Raw genomic sequence first — 27,135 nt, forward strand, 5'->3', positions numbered from 1 at the left:
GTTTCTGTTGGTTTTCTACCTGTTATGGACACTCTTATTTATTTGCATACACAAATTCCAGAGCACTGAATATGATTAAACACACATAAACACATAAACACATACAGTGTTTCATATTTCCAGTATACAATGTCTCATCTTGTAATATTTATATAGTTCATTTAAATTATTTTGCATTTTAAAAAGTAGCTTCTGTAGTTTCGCTGGATGTACAGAATTGTTTTGTATTACAAAACATATTAATATAATATAGAGAAATAACAGTGTCCTGTTATTTCTTTTTTAGCTTCCAGAATTTTAAACTATTCACTGTGCTTATACTGTAAGTATCATCACCTATTAAATCACTGCCTTATGTATGCTATGATTCTTCTGTTCATTTCTTTCTTTTTAGAAACATTGATGCTTATGTACCATTTAAAATGTACATTAGGTACAATTCTTATCTCCCCCCAAGATTAGTTTTAATTGTTATTATTAATGATTATAGTTTATTACTCCCCTATTATTGAAGTTCGTTTCGGACCTTTGACCTTGAATAAAAATCTGAGTTGGACCTTTGAATATTAAGTTTGAGAGCCCCCTGTCGTATCTACTGAGTGACTGACAGCATAAACCAGTAATTTTATCCCAAATGTCTATTTCAAACAGATTATATCAGCAATTTTATACACTGTCACTTAATTATTCTTTTCCTGCAAAACATAAGAATATTAATATAACAATTAAATGATTAGTTTTATTATAAAATCAATATAAGTAAATAAAAGTATTATAATATTATTATAATATCATTTTACTAACCAGTGTTGTAAAATGGTGTATTAAACACAACGATCGATCTACCTGTTAGGAATTTTGAATTACATTTGTTTGATTACTTTAAATTGGTTAATAATTCACAATGAGTCTTTTTGGAGGAAAAGACCCACAAGAATCATGTCATTAAAAATAAATTATATTTAGATTATGGTTTATAATACACTGCTGACTCTTAAGTCCAAGTGAAGTTGACGTTTAGGATGGAGAGCAGGGAAGCTTTGACGTTAGCTCAAAGAAACAATTTTGTTATATTGCATAATAGCAGAAACCTTTATTTGTCATACACATTGCAGAACAGTTGACATATTTTCTTCATATATCATCCGGAACTTAGACAGTTAAGGGGCCTTGCTCTAGGGCCCGACAGTGGCAGCTTGTCTGTGATTGAAGACTGATTTCAAACATTCCCAACATCCTTAACCATTTGAGGCACCACAGCCCTTATCATGCCTTCATTTAAATATAGTATAAGACAGTTTTATATGTAATCACATGAAATAATATACAATGTAATCTCAAACACAATTCAAGGATAACAACAGTTTAACTGTAAGCCTATTGTATATCAGATCAGTAAAGTCAAAAGCAGAGATGACAAAGAATTAATAAGCACTTTAATGTGTAATAGACTGTTATACGTTATACACAATATATTTTCAACATGCAGTAATTAAAACAATGTGCATCATCCAAACTTTTGTAATGTTGATAATAAGGAACTCAGCAGCTCACAAAGGAAAAAAGTGACTCATTATGAACCTCAGGATGAGTTGCAGAATAAAGTAGATTTTGAAATCATTTGTATAAGTTGTTGCAGTATTTGTATCAATATAGTGTTTGTCCGTATACGATTTACTATAACCACTGCACCACTAGCTGACATGCAATAACTGATCAGTGGGAACGCTGCTTTCAGTGGTCCTAAATGAAGTATTGGTCGATTTCCCCGAAGTTGAGGTTTGGGCCTTGAAACGTCTGTTCTTCCTTTTTGTACCGCAGAACCAGAGGAACATAAACAGCCCTGAACATCAAAGAGATAAAAATTACTACCAGGCAAACAAGTTTTTTTTTTTTTTTTTTTACTTTTAAGTAATTTGTGTTCTTGCTTAGTCTTGACCATGATGTCTCTTCTTTTTTGTATGAAACCACTATAATGGGTTGAATTCAACATATTTATTACCTGACTCATGTGCATACATTGCTAAGATCAAAGTGATTGAGACTTGTAAATTTCACTGCCTCCAAGACAAAAAAGGGCTACTGTAAGCTAATTGCTGAAACGTTTCTGTCCTTACACCCTGTGGAATGGGGTGGTGTTTGTCTGGAATCTCATACATACAGAATATGTTACTTGCCTATTAAGTGTCATACCAAGAAAAAGAAGAAGAAGAACAACAACAAAAGCAAAAATCTCTCCAGTTTTTCTGGACTTTGCCTACTGTTTCATTATGTGCAGATATTTTATTTAAAATATCACCCTGAGAAATAATTTTTAATTCCATGAAAAATAGATAGTTTTTTTTTTTCTTTTTTTTTATGTTAGTCTTTCGGCTACTCCGGTAGAGGGGTCGCCACAGTGGACCATCCGACCTTGATCCAACTTGGCACAGGTTTTACACCGGATGCCCTTCCTGACGCAACCCTCATTCAGTCATTCAGTTTAAAAAGTGGAAGATAAAACATCTCATATGGCAGATTTATGCACGTTTAGAGGATTGTGTTCTGAATCTGCACATTTCATACATTAATGATGTAATCAATTTACAGTATACGTTTACGTTACATTTTTATGCATTTTTGCATTTATATTAGAAATAGAATTCATTAAATGTAAAGTTTAAAGAGCAGAAAGTAAAGTATTGGTACCTTGCAGACTGTTGCAGGTACAGAAGAGATAAAGAACGGGGTAGTTTGTGTATCCCGTGGTGAAGAAAGCCAAGCCCCATGTCATTCCCAGCAGGAGGGTCAGGCCCAGGACTGTGCAAATGTTCTTACGAGACGGAAGCTTACTGCCTCTAACATTCAAGCTCTGCAGTTTGACGATTTGTTTGATCACTGCCACCAGAACACATACGTTGAACAGGAACATTAAGGAGAAGTAGGTGATGTTCATGCCATACAGGAAGCGAGCGTCGGTAATCCAGCAGCTGTTTTTGTACATTTAATTTAGAATTAGACATCTATTAAAAGGTGTTTTTCCTAATACAACCATGTAAAGGTGTTGACTGGCTACTGATGCAATAATTTATAATATGTTTGTATGATTTAAAACATTTTTATGTTACAAACTGCAAAATGTTTTAAGGCATTCACTTACAATTGGGTTTTTTCGTTTGTGTTTGATAATTGTACTGTTTTAGTGCCATAAACTGTTTTACTAAGTTGTACACACAGACTTCCCCCAACAAGAACAGCAGGCGCTCCTGGGGAAAAAAAAAAGTGCGCTGTACACTCACTGACCATGTAAACAGTCATGCAATTATCCAATTAGTTAGTCATGTGCCGGCAGCTAAATTCATAAAATTGTGCAGATACAGGCCAAGATCATCAGCTAATGTTCACATCAAACATCAGAGTGAGGTAAAAATGGAATTTTCCCATGTAACATCTCACACACATGTGTAACAGTTTACACACTCACTCACTCACTTATGGTCTATACTGCTTTACCCTGTGTACAGGGTCATGGGGACTGGAGCCTATCCCAGGAGACTTGAGGCACGAGGTGGGGTACACCTGGATATGATGGCAGTCCATAGCAGGGCACACAAACATATACACACAAACTCATACTCGCACACACTAGGGGCAATTTGGGAAGGCCAATTAGCCTAATCTGCATGTCTTTGTCTTTGTACTGTGGGAGGAAACCGGAGTATCCGGAGAAAATCCACCATATAGGCATTTAACACTAAAGAAGATGGTGTACAACACATTAGAGTTTACGTCTGTCAGGCAAAAACAGAAATCTGATGTATAATGGATACAGATCATTGAAGTTGAAAACGTTTTTGTATTCTCCTTGCCAGATTTATTGACACTGCACTGCACGGGTATATCGTACAAGTGTTCCTAATAAAATGGTCTTTGAGTGTGATTGTACTATCATTTTAAGTTCACAGTGTGTTTTGCAGTGAGGACCACATGGTCTGATTGCTTACCCCACCCAAACAGGGACAGCTTGACCATATAGCGCTTGACGTGGGTGTTAAACACTTTGATTAGAAGCAAGTACAAGTGAAGGGCTTCAACGGCCATCCAGGAGAAACAGGACAGCAGGCTGAACTGTATTATCACTGCTATTAAGACGCACACACTGTTTTTAGATGACGTAGCTCCCCATTCGATGAACATGAAGCTTGTGTTGAGGAGAAAAAGAGCTGCGCTCAAAGACACATGGATATGGATGGAACTGTTTCGCTTCGATCTCCTGTAAGAACAGAGTAGTAGATACATGTATGTAAAAAAAAAATCCATGCAAATTATTACAATTCTTCTGATTCTTATCATCTTTGCCTAAAAAAACTTCTATCCTGACGGGACTGCAGGATGACCCCCATGCCTTCAACAGGGCAAGAGGCTGAATGGTTGAAATGGTTGAATGATGTTGAAAATGATGTAAATCACAATCACCAACCCAATTCATCACAGATTTTCTGTTCTTCTTGTTATGTAATGTTAATTGTGTAATCCTATATCACATTTTTAAAATCTATCTTATTTATAATATCACATTTCAAAATTTACAGCATCAAATTACTTGCATTACATGCATTAAATTACTGCGTATTTGAGTAAATGAATATAGATGCATGAGAATATGTAGTATAAATACATTTTTAAATGCAAAGTTCAAATGTATTATAAGTGTATAATCAAATTTATAATACCCACTTCATGCGAATGTATAAAAGCATGGTTACTGCTGAGAAAAGCGATGAAAGACCACAACCTATATAACTAATATAGGACAGGACTTTCATTTGCATGTGATTAATTGGTGTCACGCTCATATCAACCTAATAAAACACAAACACACAGAAAACACAATTATCAACAGTTATATCATAAAGAGTTTACATACGTATAATACTTAACTTCTGATAGTAATTAACTGTTTACCAGAAGCACAGCGAAGGGGGTCATGTGATCATATGAGCAGGTTACTATGTTACTGCCGTTTAAATTCTCCATGTTTGTGAAAGAGCCCATGACATCCCATTTGTACTCTAATAAGAAGAATCCAAATTAATTACAAACAGTATATATAGTTATTTTTTCATTAACTAATTTGCTTCCTCCAATGCATGTAAAGTCAATCAACTGAAACTTTATAAATGCTGCTCAGGTGGCAGTGTAACACACTCCGAGGAAGTGCTATCCACCTATTTCTGCATGCATGAGCTTATAGACACTAGTTTTATTCTAAAAAAAACATGTGTGAGGATATAACATGAACCCCCATAGAAAGTAATCTCCCTTACAGTGTGCACTCATTTACAGCATTTTTAGGATTTTTTTTACATTGAATTCTAGATATTATAGAGCACAATTTATTTCATAATAACCAAGCAATTTTTACTTCCAATGATTTATATAGGTTAAGATTAAGGTTAGAATTAGTGTAACTATTTTAACTTTTTTTGTGATTATAATCTATTTATACAAGCGTCATTTGTACATGATCAATTCCTTGCCACTATATCAAACTAAAACTTTGCACCACTTAATAAAATTCTACATACCTTTTTCATCATAGAACTGACATGACAGGTTATGATTTTCCTATAAATACACCCATAAGTGCAGAATTAACAATGAACTCAAATAACGAGTTTGACGAGTTTTAGAATCACGTCAAAATTAATTGGTGGCACATAAACCACATGTAAAAAAATCATATATTGCAGTTTTAATATATGATTGATATCAGATGTAAAAAAAATAGTTACTTGAAAAAATCACATGGATAACAAATTAATCGTTTAAAATCCTGGGAAAAACAGGTACATGTAATACAGTACAATGAAAAAGTCTTGAGCCAGCTATTATTTCATCATATTAGAGTTAGATCTTATTCTTCTTCATACTTTTTAAAAGATCTTAAAGAAATAGTGCTCCCTGGCTCTTGAATGAGTGTTTTCGACTCTCATTTTTGGCAAGTGGTTGGCTGTCATTTTTATAGGGCTCTACCTGACCAATTTCAGAGGAATGTTTTTTCCTTTGTCATGCAACACCTATGAATCATTCAAGCATTAAAAAAAAGCCTCACATAAGGCACGACCCAGTGAGAAACAGGTGCAGATAATAACAGATGTTCAGTCAGGTGATAGTAGGTGAGGAGTGGTTGGAAAAGACGAGAGGGGAAATGAGATTGCTGTAGTGATTGGTACATAAACATAAAAAATTTATTGTGTTTTTATCCATGTTGATGGGTGTCATGGTAAAATACTTTTTCCTATTTCTTTAATCTACATCATTTAATTTGATTTAATATGAATAAAAGAGCAGTGGCTCAAGACTTTTATATAGTAATGTACTGTACATGTAAAAAATCTCTTGGTAAAAACATGAACTAAACATGAAAAGTAACTTGTGAAAATAAAGAAAAAAAAGGATAAAAAGAAAAAACACATCACACATAAACCTGGACAAGATTTTAAGAAAACTGCTGATCACTTACAGGTATTTGACTAATGTTCACTGGAAACTTGATAACAAGATGATTTGATAAGTTCTTAAGCTCACGTCCAGCAGTTTCAATGCGAATAATGCCAGACTTTAACACAGTACTTGAGTTACTCTGTGAAAATGTGCAGAAAATCCATATTGACTTTTCCATATTTTCAAGAAAAATTAATTCGAGCATCAGACAAAAATAAACACAATTTAAAGAGATCATGAAGGCTTGATGGAGACGTACTATAAAGTGTTGAGCTGAGTGATATGCCACTATGCCAATTTTGGACTGCTCCTGTGAGACGTCTTGAAACGGTTCAATAGGAATAAATATGTCTGTGGGTGGATCCTCATCAGATATCTATCAGACAATAAAGACAGATGTTATTTAAATGAGATGCAATGCACTTAAACACTTCCAAATAGAAAGAACCTCCATATCTTTGTGGTATTAATCATAATTACCCATAAGGCTGGTAATCGTTGTATAACAGCATTGTTGAATTTTCCTATTTATTAATTTCCTATAGCATTGGTAGAGACAATTGCAAATCTCATGCTTTTGTGGTATGGTTCCTATGGTAACAAGTCATTCTTAAGGACTTGTATGGAAGACGTTCTGCATATTCTAATACTATTAATAAATGTTGTGTTATTTCGTAATAAACAAAATTGTATCATTTTTGTTTATATTTATTCAACCGTCTTGGAACAAATGAACTGTTAGCACTTTGGGGCAGTCCATACATTTACACAACAAGAAAGTGCATAAGTACAGAAACTTATGAGATTTACATCTTTTTGCTAAAAAAAATTTAGCACTTAGAAAATGTTTGTGCCATTTCAACTTTTATTATTTCTGGTGTTATTGGTAACTTCATCAGCAGTTACCACCAGGTTTCTCATGTTGCTTGGGTTCTTGTAGAAGCAAATCAACACTCCTCAGATTTCCAGAAATCCCATTAAGGTCTGTACATTGTTGTTAAAAGTGTTTCCAAGCCCTGCTGAACTGTATAGCATTTACAACCAACGAAGACCCAGAAACCAAGTCCCTTTTTCATGAATATCATGAATTTCAGCCCGTCAAGGCTTCTGCAAAAAAGACTTAGGCCAAGCCAACTCTCCCTCCATTCGATTCATCCACCTCACATAAAACAAACGAAAGAATGATCCTTGAATAAATGTCTATCGCATCCCAGTGGACATAGTGAGTGACTGGGGAGCTCAGTCCACATGGGAAACCTTATATTCTCGTTGAGCCAAACGTGACGGGTTAGGAGGGTTTCTGTCATGTCAGTCCTGGAATCGGCATGCAAACACATTTCCCGAACACCACGCAGCCTGCAAGCATGGCCACCATTGAATCTGGTTCCCATCAACTCATGTGCTTAAAAAAAAACCTCACACCACCCACTTATGGTGAAATGAACATGCTCAATGTTTTACTTGTGAGTCATAACCAAACCTTATATTTTATCATGGTTTATCTGGTTTTGATTTACGTAGTTTCCTCATCTAGACATTAGTTGACACTGACCTTAGCCTGAATTTTTTAAGCCTAGTTTTTGCTTTATGCATTGTGTTTTGTCTGAAGGCTTTCTGCATGTCTGTAATGTGCTGTCAACGTCAATGTGGTATAATAACTCGTAGTAATAAGCTCAATGTTACCTTTGGAGCAGAGATCTTTACACGGCTGTGATCCGTGGTGTTCATCATATCCATCTTAAGTACAGTCATTTTAAAGTTCTCCTTCTCAAAGGTTTTGGTTGCCCCGTCAAATGGTAAGCTGATGAGCTTAAGCATGTAATTTTTTTCTGCTCTGTGTGACATATCATTCGATGTAAATGTACAGACGCATACAGATGTGGGTATTGCATTTAAAGTGTACAGCTTTTTTTTTTAATGTACCTCTGACATGTATTTAAATCAAATGATATGTTGCACATCGCTTGTACTTTCGGTAACGTTATTTCATCCATGCTTGTGATGAATTCATTCATTTCATCTGATTCACACTTCGTGATATTGCATGTGGTCATTTTCTTATCTAAAGGAGAAAAACAACAACACAGAAAACACAATGACCTTAATGAACCTTTTTCAAACAATTACACAGTTTTATAAAAAATTAAGAAATTGTAAATTTATTAGGAACAAATGTAACTGTGCCTTACTTATTTCAAAGACAAGCGTAGTGTTGTTTCGACCTGTGATATTGGTGGGTGGTTCCAGATTCTTTAAGCTGTTCAGACTTGCTACGGTTGTGGTAAGATTGATAGCAGTGCACTCCATATAACACCGGGAGCCTTCCCAGTTGCAGAGTGATCTAGAAAGACTTTCAGCAATCTCCAGGTCGGTGTTGTTGTAGAAGAAATAATCCTCCTCAGCTGAACAAACATACAAGTATTAAAGATATAAAGCATTAAGTATGCCGGTGTACAGTGGTTAACATTGAAGGATCGATAACGGGTTGGAGAGAGAGAGAGAATGAGCACAAACAACAAGGCAACAAATATATAAAATAAATATATATATAATAAAATCCTGCGATACATTTTACACTACTATTAAAAAACATTTCAAGCAATAAAAATGCCGTTATGCCTATACTCTCCTCAGTCGGGATTTTATATAAGAAACATTAAATACTAAATAAATACAAGTTAGGTTGCTAGTAAATAATTATACCCTCCTGTTTTCTTGGTGCATTAAATCCATCATCGGGAATAGCTCTAAAGATCAGCAGGAGCACAATGCAGAGGCGTTTCATATCAGCAGCTTTCTGCTACGAAATGAACGATTTATAAATCAAACTTTAAAAGTGCTAACAAATATCAGTATGCAAGACACAACATAATACACAGTATACTGTAAGATCAAAATGAACAACAGTGGCATGACAAGGTATTTGCTGTTGTCAGTGAATAACTTATTCATCCTTATACCCCTTAGTCTACGTACACCTTATTCTCCCACAAATCAAACTGTAATCTTACCGAAATCTTATTGACGATGGTGAAAGATGGAAAGATGGTCATGCATTGTTTTTGTTGCTTGTTTTCTACTTGTTCTAGATCCAGTTATTCATTTGCATACACAAATAGCAGAGCATCAGATAAGGACATGTGCATTACATCAGCTGTTCTGGATACAATGCTACATCTTTCAATTCAGTGTGGTTTATTCAAATGTTTCATGGCTTTCAGTGATACACTATTTCGAAATATTACAAGATGTTTCGTTAGAACAACAATTCTTGGAAGCAAGTGTAACCGGTCACTCCAGTTAAACTTCACTCTACGTTGTGTGAATCAGACACGGCACACAGGTGGCGGTTCACGGGAAGCATTTAATCTCTTCTCTCTGATATAAAAGAACAAACAGCCTCAGAGTGTGCCTTTGTTTTCTCTATGAAATAAATGTGATGTACTGTTTATTATGTGCTTGATTGCCAAAATTGATTGACAAATTATTAGTAGAATAATAATAAAAAAAAAATTCAGAAACTAATCACAAAAACACATAAAATAACATTATAAACACAAATTGGAGTAAAGATATAGACACAAAATGAATAATAAAAATAAAGGTTAAATTGGATTAGCAGGAGTCAGAAATAACATACCTCTCCCAAACAGTGTTATCAGAAACAGGGAGGAGGAGGAGGAGACAAAACAGGAAATTGTGCTGGCTTTAGGTGACATCAATGGATTTAAAGGGGAAAGGACTCATCTTAATCAGGCACTTATATCAGGTATATGAAATAAAACAAATCCTCCACAGTCATTTTATGATTGAAGTGTATTGGTACTAATGTAAATATATACTGCATCGTCCAAACAATGTGTAAATTAGAATAGGGCTGTCCTGTCCTCTCTTTATTCTCATTTACAGTGACATTAGATTTACAGACCTACCAATTTCTCTATTCTGTATATAATAACATTTAAAAGCTTCACATTCTGTGAAATAACTGAAAGCATACTACAAACTTTTGATCACAGATTTCGCCTTTTAAAATACATGGTGATATGATAGTTGTGGCCAAAAGTTTTAAGAATGACACAAATATTAATTTTCACAATGTCTGCTTCATTGCATTGTGACACAGGCCCCTGAGCGACAAAACTCCACTTGAGGAATGAAGAATGCAACATGAAGAATGGTCACCATTTAAATCTACAAACTGATAGATCAGTCAATAGAATCTGAGCTGGGAAAAGGCTGTTCCCTTAAATCTTTACTACATTTCTTGCTTATCTGAGAAGCAATACCACACATGAATGGTCTCAGGTTGCTTTACTTTACAGGACTGATGGTAGCACTCACCTTCATACATTTTAAGGAAGGATAACAAAGAAGCCACTTCTCTCCAGGAAAACATTTAATGGACAGACAAATATTAAGCAAAAGGTACAGGGATTGTACTGCTGAGAACTGGGGTAAAGTAATTTTCTCTTATAAACCCCCATTCTCTGTAGTGTCTCACTACAGCTGATGTGAGGAAAACTCTACGCAGAGTCAACCCATGTAAAGCTGCTGGTCCAGACAACATCCCAGGCAGAGTGCTCAGAGAATGTGTGGAATAGCTGGCAGATTTTCTCACCGACATCTTTAACATCTCTCTGAGCAGCGCCGTCGTTCCCATGTGCTTCAAGGCCACCACCATCGTCCCCATGCCCAAGAAGTCTTCTGTGTCCTGTCTCAATGACTACCGTCCCGTTGCACTTACACCCACCATCATGAAGTGCTTCGAGCGGCTCGTCATGAGACACTTCAAGACCCTGCTGCCCTCCTCAGTAGACCCGCTGCAATTTGCGTACTGTCCTAACCGCTCAACAGACGACGCCATCTCCACACGGTCCATCTTGCCCTCACACACTTGGACAATAAAGACACATACGTTTGAATGCTGTACATAGATTTTAGCTCAGCAATCGACACAATCATTCCCCAACAACTGATCTGACCTGTTGGGCCTGAACATCTCCCTCTGCAACTGGATCCAGGACTTTCTGACCGGAAAGGCTTAGTCAGTACGGTTCGGGAACTGCACCTCCAGCACCACCACACTGAGCACTGGGAGACCCACAAGGCTGTGTGCTCAGTCCTCTGCTGTATACACTACTGACTCACGACTGTGTAGCAACACACAGTTCGAATCACATCATTAAGTTTGCTGATGACAAGACCGTGGTGGTTCTCATTAGCAAGAACGACGAGTCAGCGTACAAAGAGGAAGTGCAGAGGCTAACGGACTGGTGTAAAGTCAACAACCTGTCTCTGAATGTTGACAAGACAAAGGAGATGGTTGTTGACTTTAGGAGGACAGGAGGCAACCATTCTCAGCTGAGCATCAACGGCTTCTCTGTGGAGATCGTTGAAAGCACCGAATTCCTGGGCGTCTACCTAGAGAAGGACCTCAGCTGGTCCCTCAACACCAGCGCCCTGCACAAGAAAGCCCAACAGCGTCTCTTTTTTCTGAGACGACAGAAGAAGGCCCAGCTTCCACCATCGATCCTGACCACCTTCTATAGAGAAACTATTAAGAGCATCCTGAGCGGCTGCATCATTGTCTGGTTTGAGAGTCGTGTCCTATCGGACTGCAAAACCCTACAGCAGATAGTGAGGACAGCAGAGAAGATCATCGGGGTCTCTCTCCCCACTATTGAAGACATATACACCACACGCTGCATCCGCAAAGCCACAATTATTGTGACTGATCAGACACAGACCTCTCACACACACTTTACACTTCTGCCATCTGGAAAAAGGTACCAAAGCATTCGGGCACACACATCCGGACTGTGCAACAGCTTTTTTCCACAAGCCATCCGTCTTCTCAATAAAAAGGGACTGGACTGATAAACACACACACACACACACACACACACACACACACACACACACACACATTATCACTCAGCTTACTGTAACTTAAAACATTAAGACTGGACTGACCAATCAACACAAGCGCAAACACACTGACCTACACTACCAAACTACTGTACACACCAACCTGTAAATGCTCTTTTTTTGCACAATATGCATCACTGGATTACTTTTTGCACTAACTACTTAATTCTTGCTGCTACGTTAATGAAAGTTTACTGGTTCTCCACTACCTCAACTGATCACCTCAACACCACAAAGTATTATGTTGTGTTTGTCGCACCGTCACTTTGTTGCTCTTGTTTGCACATTTGCATGTGCACTTTATGTTGTCTGTAAACCCCAGGGCAATCTGTCTTGTCTCCACTAGCCAGCTAACTAGGCCTCTTAGTTAGCTAGTTTTAGTTTTTCTGTTAATTTATGTTGTAAATTTATGTTGCATGTAGCACCTTGGTCCTAGAGGAACGTTGTTTCGTTTCACTGTGTACTAACGGTATATGGTTGAAGTGACAATGAACCCTACTTGAACTTCTGATTGTTTAAGCATACAGAAATAGGTTGTCTGGAGAAGTCCTGTGTCATGCCAACAGTAAAGCATACTGAGACCATTCATGGGTGGGGTTGCTTCTCAGCCATGGGAGCTCACTCACTCACAATTTTGCCTAAGAACACAGCCATGAACTGACAAATAGCCTACATCCTTTGATCGAAGTAGGCATGGCGAATGATAAGACACTAGCAGTTCACTCGGCACGAGACCATTTTATGATTTATACATCAAAAGTATTATTTTAAAATCAATGTGAAAATGGAGAGTTTATGCAATGAGGATAAGATAGGGGTGATGTGCTTGTATCTACCTGTTCTAGTAAGGACTCTCGCTGCTACCTTTAGGACTAACTGAAGCTTGTTTTTGTACCTAGTTGAACAACCAGACAGTATGTTTGATCAAAAAGCTTCTAGCTCAAGTGTGGTCCTATGACTAGAACTTTTGTCTTGTCTGGATTAAGCGGAAGGAAGTTAATTACCATCCAGTCTCCTATCCTTTAAACATTGCTCAACTTTAGTATGCTTGTTTTTCTCATCTGTTTTTGCTGAGACATATACAGTACAGTAAATGTGTGTTGTTAGCATAACAGTGAAAACCAATACCACATATGAATTATGTTGTCCAGGGGAAGCATGTAAAAGAGAAAAAAGCAGTGGGCCTAAACCCGATCCCTGTGGGACACCAAACTCCACTTGAGAACATACAGAATAGTCATCATTTACAGAAAATCTGCAAAATGATAACAATCAGTCAAAGTAGGAGCCAGGAGGGAGCCGTTTCCTTAATTCCTACTAGATTTTTTAAATCTGTAAAAGAGAATACTGTGATCAGTCATGTCAAAACCTGCATTGAGGTCGAGTAACACAAGTATAGTGACTCAATCCTGATCAGAGGCCAATAGGAGGTCATTTACTATTGTAGCGCGGGCAAGGCGGCGGCTGACGACCAGCATGCCTTGAGGGGATGTCTGTGTGTTCACCATGTTGGGAAAGGGTGTTTGGGTTAGTGGCTTCGGCCCTGTTTGTGTATTGAATCTGCTCCGGTTCATGGTTAGGCTGAATTGGAGGTAGAGTCTCGTGTGAATGTGCTGCTCATGCTATACATGCTGTGTGCATAATAAAGTACTCCCAACCATTGTATTGGGCAGCAAATAAGCTCACTCGTTCCTCAAACATCCTTTCTGGCGATAAAACGCTACACTATGTTAACAAGTGCTGTGTCTGTGCTTTGACGTGGCATACAATAACTCAAACTGATACAGTTTGTTTTTGCTATTTCTATGTAGATATAAACATAGCTGCTGTGCTACTACATTTTCCAGAATCTTAGAGATAAGGGGGAGGTTTGATATCTGCCTGTAGTTTGACAGCTGACAGAGGTTAAGATCATGTTTCTTAATTAGTTGTTTAATATATATTTTGGAACATACTTGTTGCTGAGTGAAGAATTAATCTTTATTTTTAACAGGGTTTTCATTATTGTGATTTCAATTATTTCATTATTTCATTATTATTACTATCGACTTGAGAAAATGTGTCAGTATAGGATCTAGTACACAGGTTGATGAAATGATTGTAATTATACTTTAGTAAACCATAGTAACATCTGACAAAAAGATCTAAAAACACTAAAGCAGCAGACTTCGTGAAAAGTTATATTTGTGCCATTCTCAAAACTTTTGCCTACAGCTGTACACTTTCACCTTGCAAGATTTCAAAAAAATTTCATTTGTATTTTTTCCCAACATAAGAAACGTTGAATATCAAACTGTTAGAGGGTAAAAAAATCAGAAAGAAGAATCACTTAATCCATCCATCTAGCTTCGATGTGCTTGCAGATCGGCTCCTATACACTTGCGAACCAGAAAAGAAATACAGTACAGACACACACATGCACATGAGGTTGTTGAATATTCTCTAGTTTATTCACAGAAAAATGTTTTAAGTTTTCAACCATTTCCAGAGTTTATACACACTACATCTATCTGTTTCTACAGACATTTGCATGTTCTATAAAAACCCTGGCAAACAAATTTGAGGGAAATTAATCAGGGATGAGAAGGAAGAATGTGATGCCTGGGAAAATTAACACTGTCTAGGAATAGTTTCACAAAACACTAACATTCACCCCATTCAATCCTAACAGAATTTACAAAAGTCTATTAGTTACTTTAAAACACAATCCCTGAGATGATCAAGATCAAATCAACAGTGTGTAAACAATCAGGTGTTGGCATGAAGATAAATACACAGAAATCAATTGTAAAAAAAAAACAAGCAAAAATAAAATAAAAACTGTATTGTGTCCATTAATCCATATGTAAGATAGTGTGTTACTGCCATAGAGAAAGTTACATTTTAACAAAGCATTTAATATTCTAAAAAAAGGGAAAAATAATTAAAATAAAATGAGAGCATGATTAAAAAAATCTTTGCTCTTCTTTTAATTAATTTAATTAATTTATTATTTTTTTTCCATGTAGGAACATATCCCAGGTAATGATCACCTGGGCATAGTGCATATATCATTCTCCTTTGCCTTAACATCAAACCATTTTCTTTTTACCTTTTTCAAAATTATATCTAGTTTTCCATTCTGTAATAAATATTTTTATTGGTAAATATAAAAGTAAAAACACCTTTTTATGTCTATCTTTGAAAAAATATAATTTTTTTCTTCATAAATTTAATACAGTGTAAAAGGGCTGTATAATTAACATTTTTTAAAATACAAAATATGCAATGAGGTCACATACACTATTTCTTCTAGTTAAAAAAAATGCTTTAAATGTAAGCCCAAAACATAGACCAGATCAGTGTAGTCAAAAAAAAAAAAAAAAAAAATCTTAATCACTCAGTCTAACATGTACTTGGCAGTTAGATATACATATAACAAACTCTATATTTCCTTTAAAACAATGTACATAGTTTACTTTTGTGATATCATTAATAAAGAACTCAGTGGTCACTATGAAAAATTTGATAAAGTAGATTTTAAATAACTTGGATAATGTGTTGCAGTTCATGTATTAATATCTATAAGAACATGATTTGATTTGTAACTATATCACAGCTTAATTATAATATCTGTTCAGTGGGAAAAGGAGCTGTAGAGGTTGAGTGAATTACTGGTCGGCTCAGACAGAATCTTGAACTGTCCCTTGGTACCCCTGTTCTTTTTCACTGTACAGCAGACCCAGAAGAAAAGAAAAAAACCTAAACATCAACAAGATAAATATTAATGTTAGACACCCAGTAATAATTTTCAGATTAACATATTTGAGGGTCAAATAGAAATACAATAAATATAAAAAAATAGAATTTTGTTTGTGGTGTTACGCTTTCTGGTACAAAAATGCTAATACAAGCTACAGTATTTGCCGAAAAAAAATTAGAATTATTATCATTTTGCTCGGTATAACAATCCAATGTGTGTACATATACACAGTCATAGAGAATTCAGAGCTATGTTATCCACACTAATAAAAATTTCTTAACAATAAATACAATATAATCAATTTCAACTGTAGTAAGCACTACTGCATGTAGTCAAATGTCAATTTTTTTTTTTTTGCATATCCCTGGGATACACGGGGGGGTGTTCAAGTCATACAGGAACTTTTATTTGTCAGAACACAATTATAAGAGTAAAAACTATACTCTGTATATACTGTATACTCTATATAATCCGCTGCTACACTATGGACAGTGTTTTACTAGTACTTGGATCCTGCCAAGGTAGAAAGTTTTCTCAGAATGCCTGAGCAATGATTGGCCTGTCTGCTTAACTGGCATCAAGTAGGCACTACTTAAATTCCAAAAAACATGTAGAAATGGCTTGGATCGAGGTCAGGATGTGGCAATGACTCCCAGCTTAGTTCCTGTAATGTGCAAGTGCTGTGCTTAAACTCTGCTTTCATTTACAAGAAACTTCATCACAAGTCCCGTTTGACTTGAACAGACCTCTTATTTTAAAAGCATTACAATAATAATAATAATAATAATAATAATAATAATAATGTGCACACTAACACCATGCTGCTGTGTTGACTTGGAGTTATCTTTAAAGCACAAAAGAACACAGCAATCCCTTGTGTTTGCATGTAAATTATTATTATTTTATTTGATATGATGTAGTTTGCTATCTAATACAGTGCCTTGCAAAAGTAATTATCCCACCTTTTTTTTTATTTTTTTTTACATTTTGTTTTGTTGCAACTACAAACATAAATGTGTTTTATTTGGATCTTATGGAGTTAGAGGTATCAGAGTAACGGGGGCTGATCACAGATGCATGGCACTTTTTTGGCACAGTTTACATCAATATTAGAAATAAAACCACTAACAGATTGTGTTTACAGATGTACTATTTAGTTCTAACGATAGTAAAGTGTCAATACCTTGAAAACTGTTGAAGATACAGAAGAGATAAAGAACGGGGTAGTTCGTGTATCCCGAGGTAAAGAAAGCAAAACCCCATGCCATTCCCAGCAGGATGGTCAGGCCCAGGACTGTGCAAATGTTCTTGCGAGATGGAAGCTTACTGCCTCCTATGTTCAAGCATTGCAGCTTAAAGATTTGATGTGTTACTATCGCCAGAACGAATGTGTTGAACAGGAAGGTTAAGGAGAAGTAGGTGATGTTCATGCCATACAGGAAGTGTGTGTCAGTAATCCAGCAGCTGTGGTACAAATTCCACATGTTATTTAGATCAGACAGTAAAGGATTTATGGTAATACAGCAGTAAAATACATTCCCAAAATAAGTGTTTTGAGGGTTAAAAAACAAACAATTTAATGGTTTAAAACACTGTTGTCTTTTAAAGCATTTACTTACAAATTTGATTCTGATGTTCCATTTGTGTTTGATAATGTTGTGTTCACTTTACCATATAAAGGCTTAATGCCAAACCCACACAGACTTCCTCCAACAAGGACAGCAGGCATTCCTGAGAAAAAGTCCAGAATTTCATGAGTGCTATAAACTCACTGACCACTTTAACAGGAACATCTGAACATTCAATATAGGTTACTGTATCATTATGTGGCAGTAGTACAATGCATTAAATCAAGCAGATACAGTTTAAGAGCTGAAGTTAATGTTATCAAAATTGGCAAAAAAAAAAAGAAACGTGTTCTCGTGTTCTGTGATGCTAACTGTAATTTGGTTGGTGGGTCAGTTTCAAATTTTCAAATTCAAATTTTATTTGTCACTGTCACGACGTGCGTCTGTGATGGGCAGGCACCCAAATCTATTATCGCTCCTCGCTCACTGTGTAGGCTCCCTAGGTAGGCGGCACCCTCTTCTTCAGGGATGCAAAGGGACGGGGCCGCCTATTCAGGCCTGTTGGCGATAATTAACATTAATAGGATCTCGGGCTGTAGTTTAAAGTTAAATCCAGGGGAAGAACTGTTGATGGAGCGTGCAGGAGTGCTGCCTCCTCGTCCTCTGTTCTGCCACTCTGCCCACCGCCACCTTTCGCCAGATGTGTGCCCGCATGCCAGCTAGGCACTGCCCCCAGACCTGCACATGCACATTCCTCCCTTCCCCTTTCTTTTCGTCCTCCCTTCTTTAACCATTTCCTTCCCAATTTTACTTAAATAAATTACCTTTTTTCCCATAAGACCTCGCGTCGTGTCCGTGCTTTTTGGTGCCGCCCGTGCAAAAAGGGTCGAACCCGTTACAGTCACATACACAGTTATACACAGTACGATACGCAGTCAAAAATATATACAATAATGCCACATCTGCCGCCCTTGCACCTCCAGGGCCCGGGTTCGATTCCCATCTCTGTGTGCATGGAGTTTGCATGTTCTGCCCTTGCTTGGTGGGTTTCCTCCCACAGTCAATAACATGTAGTTTAGGTTAATTGGCATTCCTAAATTACCCGTAGTGTGTGTGTGTGCGCCATGCAATGGATTGGCACGCTGTCCAGCGTTGTGCCCTAAGCCTCCTGGGATAGGCTCCAGGTTCCCACTACCCAAAATACAGAATAAAGCGGTATAGACGATGAGTGAGTTAGAAAAACCTAGTTGTACAAATATGGAAAGTTTTTTTTCTGTAAAAATATAGAAAATATAGAAAACTTTAGTGTGGAACTGAAAATAATTTAAATAGAAATTGTGTATTTCAGAATCTGTTCTGCTGGAATTTTCTCATGTAACAATTTATAGAGTTTACAAAAAAGGGTGCATTATGGGTAAAAATCCTTTTCTCATGAATGACATGAGCAGCGATTGCTTAGACATGTTTAACTGGAAGGGTATGGTCAGTCACAACTACTCTTCATCACCATAGTGTTAAGAAGTAGCTTTTGGGAACGTACAGAACAATGACCAGTGAAGTCAAAATGCTGTGAAAGCAGGAGATCACAAAAGCTTTCCCCCTTGTCAGACAAGAACAGGAATCTGAGCAGTGAGAATTAAATCTTATACTATGATGGGTGCATTCTGCTGCTGCCACATGATTAACTAAATGGGAAAATGCACGAATAATCCTGGGTACAAGCATGCACTAAGAGTGTCACTCTACTATCATTTAAAATTAAATAGACATTATCATTTGTTCTGCAGTGTAGACCACGTGATCTGATTCCTTACCCCATCCAAACAGGGACAGCTTGATCATGTAGCGCTTGATGTGGGTGTTAAACACTTTGATTAGAAGACAGTACAAGTGTAGGGCTTCAATGGCCATCCAGGAGAAACAGGACAGCAGGCTGTACTGTATTATCACTGCTGTTAAGACGCACACACTGTTTTCAGGCAACGTAGCTGCCCATTCGCTGAACATGAAGCTGGTGTTAAGGAGGAAAAGGGCTGCGCTCAAAGACACATGGATGCGGAGGGAAATGTCTCTTAACGAGCGCCTGCAAAAACAGTGTTTATCATAAACACCAAATTTTATTGTAATCAATGCTTTTATTCAGTTTTATATTATCTTTATTACCTTGGACTAAGGACGAAACATTTCTATCCAGAATATTATGCAAGTTGACCCCATTACATCCACAGAGCAGAAGGACTTGTTTAAATGGTTTAATGGTGATGAAAATGAGGTTACCCTAATCACCATATCACACCCTAATTTAACCCTTACAGTATGGGAAGTTTTGGGGTCATGCATAAGTGCTCTTCAGGACCCTCATCAAAACACTGACTGAAGGATTATTCTTTGGATTCATGGTGTTAATGGTGTCAGTCTACTGTATCAAGGTGCAATGAATTAGCTGTTTTGTTTTTGTAATTTGTGTTTCTTTTCGACAGTCTTCTCATCTCCCCAAAACATACTGGTAGGTGAAATATCAACTCAAGTGCTTTGGGTATGATGCTTTGGGCCCATATTAACTAAGAATCAGAGTCGGAAATCCCTTCTAAGTGGCCCAAAATTCTCATAGTAATGCAGTTTTTTCACCTCCTACATTAGGAGTGGGAGTAAGAGGTATTTACCAACATTCTTAAAATAGAAAGTCACGCCTCCGAGTGGCGCAGTGGTAAAGTGCTCGCCCTATCATCCGGGGAGCGCTGGCTCGAACCCCGGGTGATGCTGTTTTCCTCTCACAGCTGGAGGTCTAGAGAGAGCTGATTGGCCGAGCTCTCTCAGGGGGGGGAGGGATGAGGGGTCTGTGAGCTCGCGCACGAGGAAGGAGCGGCTAGCACTGTCCTCCGAGTGTGTTACTCCGCCCCTAACGGTGCGTGAGCAAGCAGTTCGAAAAGATGTGGTCGGCTGACGTCACACGGTTCGGAGGAAACACGTGATAGTCTTCGCCCTCCTGGCTGAATGGTAGTAGTAGCCTTAATGAGGGAGCCCCCTAGTGACGGGGAGGAATTGGCCACGACTAAATTGGGGAGAAAATTGGAAAAAATAAAAAATAAAAAAAAAATAGAAAGTCACTTCTATTTCCACCAAAATGTAAGAGATCTTTAGAGGTGTCCTAACACCTAGGTTAGGTAGTAACAGCAAAGATGCAGCTTTGCAGCAAAAAAGATTTGGGTTCGTCACAAACGACAATGTCGGCAATAATAAATCTAACTTTGCTCTTACAGCACCACGGATCATGTGCATATTCATAGATCTCCCCACCACAGAGCATAAAATCATGCTCATGTCTGGTTTTCCTAGAGTTGGTGTCATCCATGCCACATATTAAAATAATCATTCAGAACACCAAAAAGGAAAAAGGGGCTTATGTGAACAGAAGACACTGCCATAGCATCAACACTCAAGTGCTTATGGATGCAACACATTGATCCATATATACACATGCATATACAGTACAGTACATTCAGATCGTTTGTTACAAGCAGAGTTTTGATTGCAGCGCTTGTGGTATGTGGCAAACTAATAGGTGGCGTTGATGCTTTCAAAAATTGCCATCTGCTCACTCTTTTCATCTTTACAGGTAAGAGTAGGGCAGAATTTTCCATTAATTATATATTTACTTTTTACTAACCCATCTATAAGAAAAAAAAACGACTTCTCTGCAGTTTGCCTTTCTGTTCAAAATAATTTGATTACATTATGACAGTCCTACCCAACTCTTTTATTGGGGCTTAAAACTTTTGCGATTGGTCTGATCAGGATAACTTCATGAAGCCATGTCACATATCTGTAAGTTTTGTCTGTGTGCATAAAGATTTCACACAACTGTTACTGATTTTAACATTTTGATTTTCTACAGTTAAAAACTCCAGAAACTGTCAAAACTACAACAAGCACTATAATAGGTAGCCCACTTTACAGCTCTCAGTGTTATAAACATTGACATTACATGTTTTCCTAGGAGCAGTCCCACTACTGAAAGTAAGCCTTATGAATAACTGACAGATCATGGTAGACCCTGGAGTATATATTACATGATTTACAATAAAATTTTAGATTTAAAATATCACACACTTCAAATAAAATCACTTGCAACATAAGTGATGAAAGAATCTGCTAGATTATTTTTAAAATATATATGTAAAAACTATTTCTGTTAGCCAGTGTAGATGTGTCAATGGTATATCATCACATGTATAATACCCACTTAATGAAGAAGTAGAGGAAGATGGTGACTGCTGAGAAAAATGACGAAAAAGTACAACCTATATAAGTGATACTGGACAGGATTTCCCACTGCTGAGGATCAATTTTTATGTTTTTGTCAACCTATTCACACACACACACACACACACACACACAGAATACAGATTTATTAGCAACACTAGAGTATAATTCCACCCATTTGCTTGTTGTCAGTAACTCAGTGCTTACCAGAAGTACAGCGAAGGGGGTCATATGATCATATGAGCATTTTACAGTGCTGTTGCTGGTAAAGTTGTCCAGGTTAGTGATCGACCCTGTATTATCCCAATAGTAACCTTTCAGGACCAAATAAGAAAATATTGTTAATTTTAATTATACCTACGGTTCTATTACTAAAGCTTGGAAAGGACATGGCAAGGTCAATAAGGCGCATGGTAGGAGGCTTAATTAAACACACAGACATTTCTACACATACTGTACAGTACCTGGTACATACATACATACATACATACACTGATCAACCATAATATTACAACACAAAACATTATATTAATATTATGTATTATCTCCTTGTGCCCCTCGGTGCATGACTCCACAAGACCTCTGGGGGTGACTGTGGGTTGTGGGGCCTTAATGACTTCTTTGTCCAAAAAATCTACTACAGTAGGTGCTGGATCTGAGAAGTTTGGAGGCCGGGTCAGTGGCCTTGGACTTTTGGATGCTCGGCCCCATGTGCAGGGAGCAGTATTGCACTGAGTGTCCTGGTGCCTTTCTATCATGCACAGCATTGACTTTGTTTTTCTGACATTTGTGCTGCACTGGCTTTTCTGTGGGCAAGGATCAGTTTGGTCCCCATGGGCATGGGAGAGCCTTGGGTGCCTATGATCCTGTCACCAATTTTCTGGTATATAATTGGTAATCAAATATGATATTGTCGCTATAACCTACAGTGCCTATCTAAATCTAGGCAGATTTTAGATTTTAGGTAGATTTTAGTATTCATCTCTAAAATCTAAACCTCTAAATTCTCTTACAGTCATTGTTTACAGTCTTTTGACGTTTTTCTGTAAAGTATTTTACCATTATTAGTGGTCTTTACTTATCTGGTTAACTTAAAAAATGCATCATTACCAAATATCATTCTAAATATAGAGCTTATGAGGCACTCTTTATCATAACCAACCAATCAACATATAGTACACGTCACTTTGTTTAAAAAAACATTTAGTGGCAGAGTAGCTACATTTATCTGCTCTTACTATAAAAACGAGTTTGTTAATATTTATTTTAATAAACATTTTATAAGGTTTTATGTTTATATATTAGGTTTTCAACATTGTTTTTGTCTCATAACTATTGCACCACCAATAACAAAACTTTACAATTCATAAAAAACATACCTACATACCTGTTTCATTATAGAACAAACATGAGATTGTTTTGTTTTCCTGTGGAAGTAAACGTAAGAGCAAAATGAACAAATAGATCAAATAATGTTTTTGGATTTTTTTGCACATGCTGTTTTATGAATTTAAACATATGAATTATATATATATATATATATATATTTGTTGTAGTACTTGATGCAGGCCAATAATATTTTATTTTTAATGCTGACAACTCTTCACATGTAGTGCATGTGTTTTTATGTGCAACTTTAAATCATAACAGGTTCACAATTGACATGTTCAAAATAATTCATTTTTTAAGTTTTTTTTTAACAGGTGCATGTATTGGTGGGATGAAAAATTTTGTTTCATTGTTTGTGAACTGCTGACAATATTTCTTTTAATTTCAAAATATAACTATTGTTATTTAAAGTGTATATTTTAAGGAAATAACATCACCACAACACATCAAAATAACCCAAGATCATACAGTATTTGCAGCACTTTAATAACTCAAATAAAACTAAATGCAATTAATTCTTAAACAAACAAATTGTGTTAATGCTTTGGCTAAATAACATTAAGAAATCAGTATTTGGTGGAATAAACCCAATTTGCAATTACAGCTTTCATGTGTTTTGGCTCTCCACCAGTTTTTCACATTGCTGTTGGGTAACTTTATACCACTCTATTTGCAAAAAAGCAAACAGCTCAGCTCTACATGATGGTTTGTAACTATCCATCTTCCTCTTGATGACATTCCAGATGTTTTTTGGAGTAAATTGTTGTGGTCTCTTATTTTTTTCCAGAGCTGTATTGTACAGACAATCACTTACCAGTGTTTTGTTACTAATGTTCACATCAAAAATGATTTGAAGTGGATTGCACTTTAAGTCATTAAGGTCAAATCCAGCAGTTTCAACACGAATGACGGGAGTCTGGATCGCAGTGGGGTCTGGATTGTTATCCTGTGAAAATATAAATAACAAAGGGAATTTAGAATAACATGTAGTATATACACCATATGTTCACATACAGTATTTATATAATTCACTGAGAATATGCAGGTTGACTAAAGAGGTACCATAAATTGTTCCGCAGAGGGATATGTCACTACAGCAACTTTGCTCTGCCCGTCTGTGTCCTTCAGAAAAGGGACAAAAACTTGCCCAGAAAGATTATTCCCAGGCACCTATTAGAGAGTAAAGACAGATGTTGTCTTGCTTATTAGGGAAAAAACCAGTAAAAATATGATTCATACTCTTTTTAAAAAATTTACTGTATATACACAATTATTAATGTAAATCTGCTTTGTGACCATTCCCATGGTAAAGGTAGTGTATCAAATGCCTAAATGTAAATGTAAAAGTGTAATACAAATAAAATGTAATTAAAATGTATTTATATATATCCATTGGCATTATCTAAGTGGTTTTAATTATTAGATATTTAGAATCCTACTATTAATTATAGTACACATACATATTAATTATTACATTGAAGCACAGTTGAGTTCTTATTTCTGATTGGTCAAAAGGTTTAGACTTATTTTCTACACTGTCTGGCCAAAAATGCCACCTTTAAAAAAATGCATCAAGTTATGTATCAAATTATTAGAACCTTTAAGGAAAGTGTTAAACTTTGGGTCTTGCAAAGCAATGGATAAAGGTTGGGTTGTCTGATGATGCCAGATTGACCCTATTCAAGAGTGATGGGTGCATCATGCGTGCAACATGAGTGCAACATCATAGTACAAGCTTCTGGAGGCAGTTTTATGATCTGGGGGTGCGATCAATTTTTATGATCTGAGAACAAAATGAAGTCAGCTGTCTACTGTATATGAATGTACTGAATGACCAGGTTATCACATCTATGGAGATTATTTTCCTACACGATTTAGTCACTACATTGTGTATTCAAAGCTTTAAGTAGTTGAATGAAATCTTACAATGTGTGACTTTTTGTTGACCAGACATTGTATACAGTAACAACAAATCACATGGTTATATTAATGAACTTATTGTTTTATTCGATTCTGTAACTTTGAAATCATACTGTACGGCAACACTATCTAGGGCTAATCTTGCATATTCTTTTAGTTGTATAATATGAAAGAAAGCTTTGCATGAAAAATGCATAATCATTGATGGGGTAAAGATTTCTTTAAACAGGCATTTACATCATGTTTATAGAAGGAGTATTCAGGTCAGAGACTTTTATGCTTTCGGGTTTCCCAGGAACATGACACGCTGCATTGTTTTCATTTTATTAACCTCAAGATAAAAATAAAACTGGTTTAGTTCGGTTTCTGTTTAAGGGTGCTACATAAAGTTATAATGAACTGTTTTTTTGTGCCCTTTCGGCATCCATAAATATACATGTAAACAATTAAAATGTATGTTGTGGTTTAATTTAATAATACATTAATAAGCAATAATAATAATACGTACATTCAAGATGTATCAAGGGAAAATGGCTTTGCTATACTATACTATAAGGGAAATAGTGCACTTTCCTATAACAACACACCTTAAATATTATATTCTTAAATATTATAAAATATTCTTTAGGATAGTGTTACCGTTGGAGCAGGGATGTTTACAAGATCTGTGGTGTTCGTCATAGTCATATTAACCACAGTCATATTAAATTCCTCTAGGTCATAGGTTTTTTCTCTTCCAGTAAATGGTAAGGTGATGATGGCTTGGATGAACTTTTTCTCCGCACTGTTTTGCACAGATTTTGAAATATCTTTCAGTATAATTTTATAAACACAGTCTGGTCTGAGCAGTGTGTTCAATATATAGTTTGCTTACCTGATGTATTTATGTCGTAAGTCTGTATTAGAACCAAACAATTGACTACACATAGTTTTTATTTGTGATATTTTCCTCAACTCATTCAGGATACCAGTGTTAGAAACGTTATCTATTAAATTATTAATTTCATCTAATACACACTTTGTGACATTACATATAACATTTTGCTCATCTAAAAAAAAAAAAAACACACAAAAAACATGACTCATATTAATAATTGCCAAATAAAAATAACTGATGTATAAAAATTAAGACATAACTTTTAACTTATTCAGGAAACTTCAAATTGTGACTTACTTATAATGAAGGAAAGATTTTGTCTATTATTGTTGATTGTAAAATTTTCTACCAGACTTATGTTGTTTACACGTGGTATGTTTTTGGTGATATTGATGGAAGTACACTCTATATAACACTGCATGCCTGTCCAGGTGCATTGTAATTTAGTAAGGCTCTCTGTAATTTTCAGTTCTGTACTGCTGTAAAAAGAAGTGTAATTAACCATTTCAGCTGCAGAAAGAGAAAAAATTAAAACGGTAAGTTATGATCCACCTGCTAACATCATAGAATAAAGCAATGAATAAATAAATAATGATCAGCGAGTGCTGAAAAAAGTGATGTAAGATCACAACCTCTGTCACTAGCACACTTCTGCTTCCGCGGTGGGGTATGGAGGGAGGGAGAGAGAGAGAGAGAGAAGAAATAAAGAGCATTATTAATAGTTTACTCACTTGATTTCTGATAATAACTCAGTGCTTACCTGCAGTACAGCAAAGGGGGTCATGTGATCATATGAGCAGTTTACTGATCTGTTGCTGCTAAAATTGGTGAAAGATCCTGTGACATCCCATTTGTTCACTAATCAGGAATAAATAATAATCTATAGTTAGTTTGAATCTAATAGCTGCAAGCAGGCAGGATTCTGTGTAAGAAGTAGATTATAAGAGACGAATGCTGTA

At 36.3% G+C, this 27,135-nt stretch overlaps 2 protein-coding genes across 4 annotated transcripts; both read right to left on the reverse strand.

Annotated features, from left to right (window-relative positions):
* Window positions 1-1,421: 1,421 nt before the first annotated feature.
* Window positions 1,422-10,141, reverse strand: LOC128542678 (adhesion G-protein coupled receptor G2-like). 3 transcript variants are annotated; one of them, XM_053512631.1, is made up of 15 exons: window positions 10,127-10,141; window positions 9,498-9,864; window positions 9,190-9,283; window positions 8,676-8,888; window positions 8,410-8,548; window positions 8,170-8,320; window positions 6,746-6,862; window positions 6,506-6,625; window positions 5,568-5,607; window positions 4,945-5,051; window positions 4,717-4,841; window positions 3,984-4,252; window positions 3,140-3,245; window positions 2,689-2,969; window positions 1,422-1,843 (listed from the first exon to the last, which is right to left on the reverse strand). In XM_053512631.1, the coding sequence occupies exons 2-15, from the start codon at window positions 9,537-9,539 to the stop codon at window positions 1,695-1,697; spliced, it is 1,953 nt and encodes a 650-aa protein (XP_053368606.1). In that variant the 5' UTR covers window positions 9,540-9,864; window positions 10,127-10,141; the 3' UTR covers window positions 1,422-1,694. The 3 variants fall into 3 exon arrangements, with proteins under 3 accessions (XP_053368606.1, XP_053368605.1, XP_053368607.1); XM_053512630.1 differs by having other exon boundaries at window positions 9,190-9,286; XM_053512632.1 differs by lacking the exon at window positions 9,190-9,283.
* A 5,631-nt stretch (window positions 10,142-15,772) lies between these two features.
* On the reverse strand, window positions 15,773-25,980 carry LOC128542722 (adhesion G-protein coupled receptor G2-like). Its single transcript, XM_053512696.1, has 8 exons — window positions 25,939-25,980; window positions 24,442-24,549; window positions 24,194-24,325; window positions 21,971-22,092; window positions 19,542-19,810; window positions 17,779-17,890; window positions 17,343-17,623; window positions 15,773-16,158 (listed from the first exon to the last, which is right to left on the reverse strand). The coding sequence occupies exons 1-8, from the start codon at window positions 25,978-25,980 to the stop codon at window positions 16,034-16,036; spliced, it is 1,191 nt and encodes a 396-aa protein (XP_053368671.1). The 3' UTR covers window positions 15,773-16,033.
* Between the last annotated feature and the right edge of the window lie 1,155 nt (window positions 25,981-27,135).

This window comes from Clarias gariepinus, chromosome 15, assembly GCF_024256425.1.
Source record: "Clarias gariepinus isolate MV-2021 ecotype Netherlands chromosome 15, CGAR_prim_01v2, whole genome shotgun sequence".
NCBI lineage: Eukaryota > Metazoa > Chordata > Actinopteri > Siluriformes > Clariidae > Clarias > Clarias gariepinus.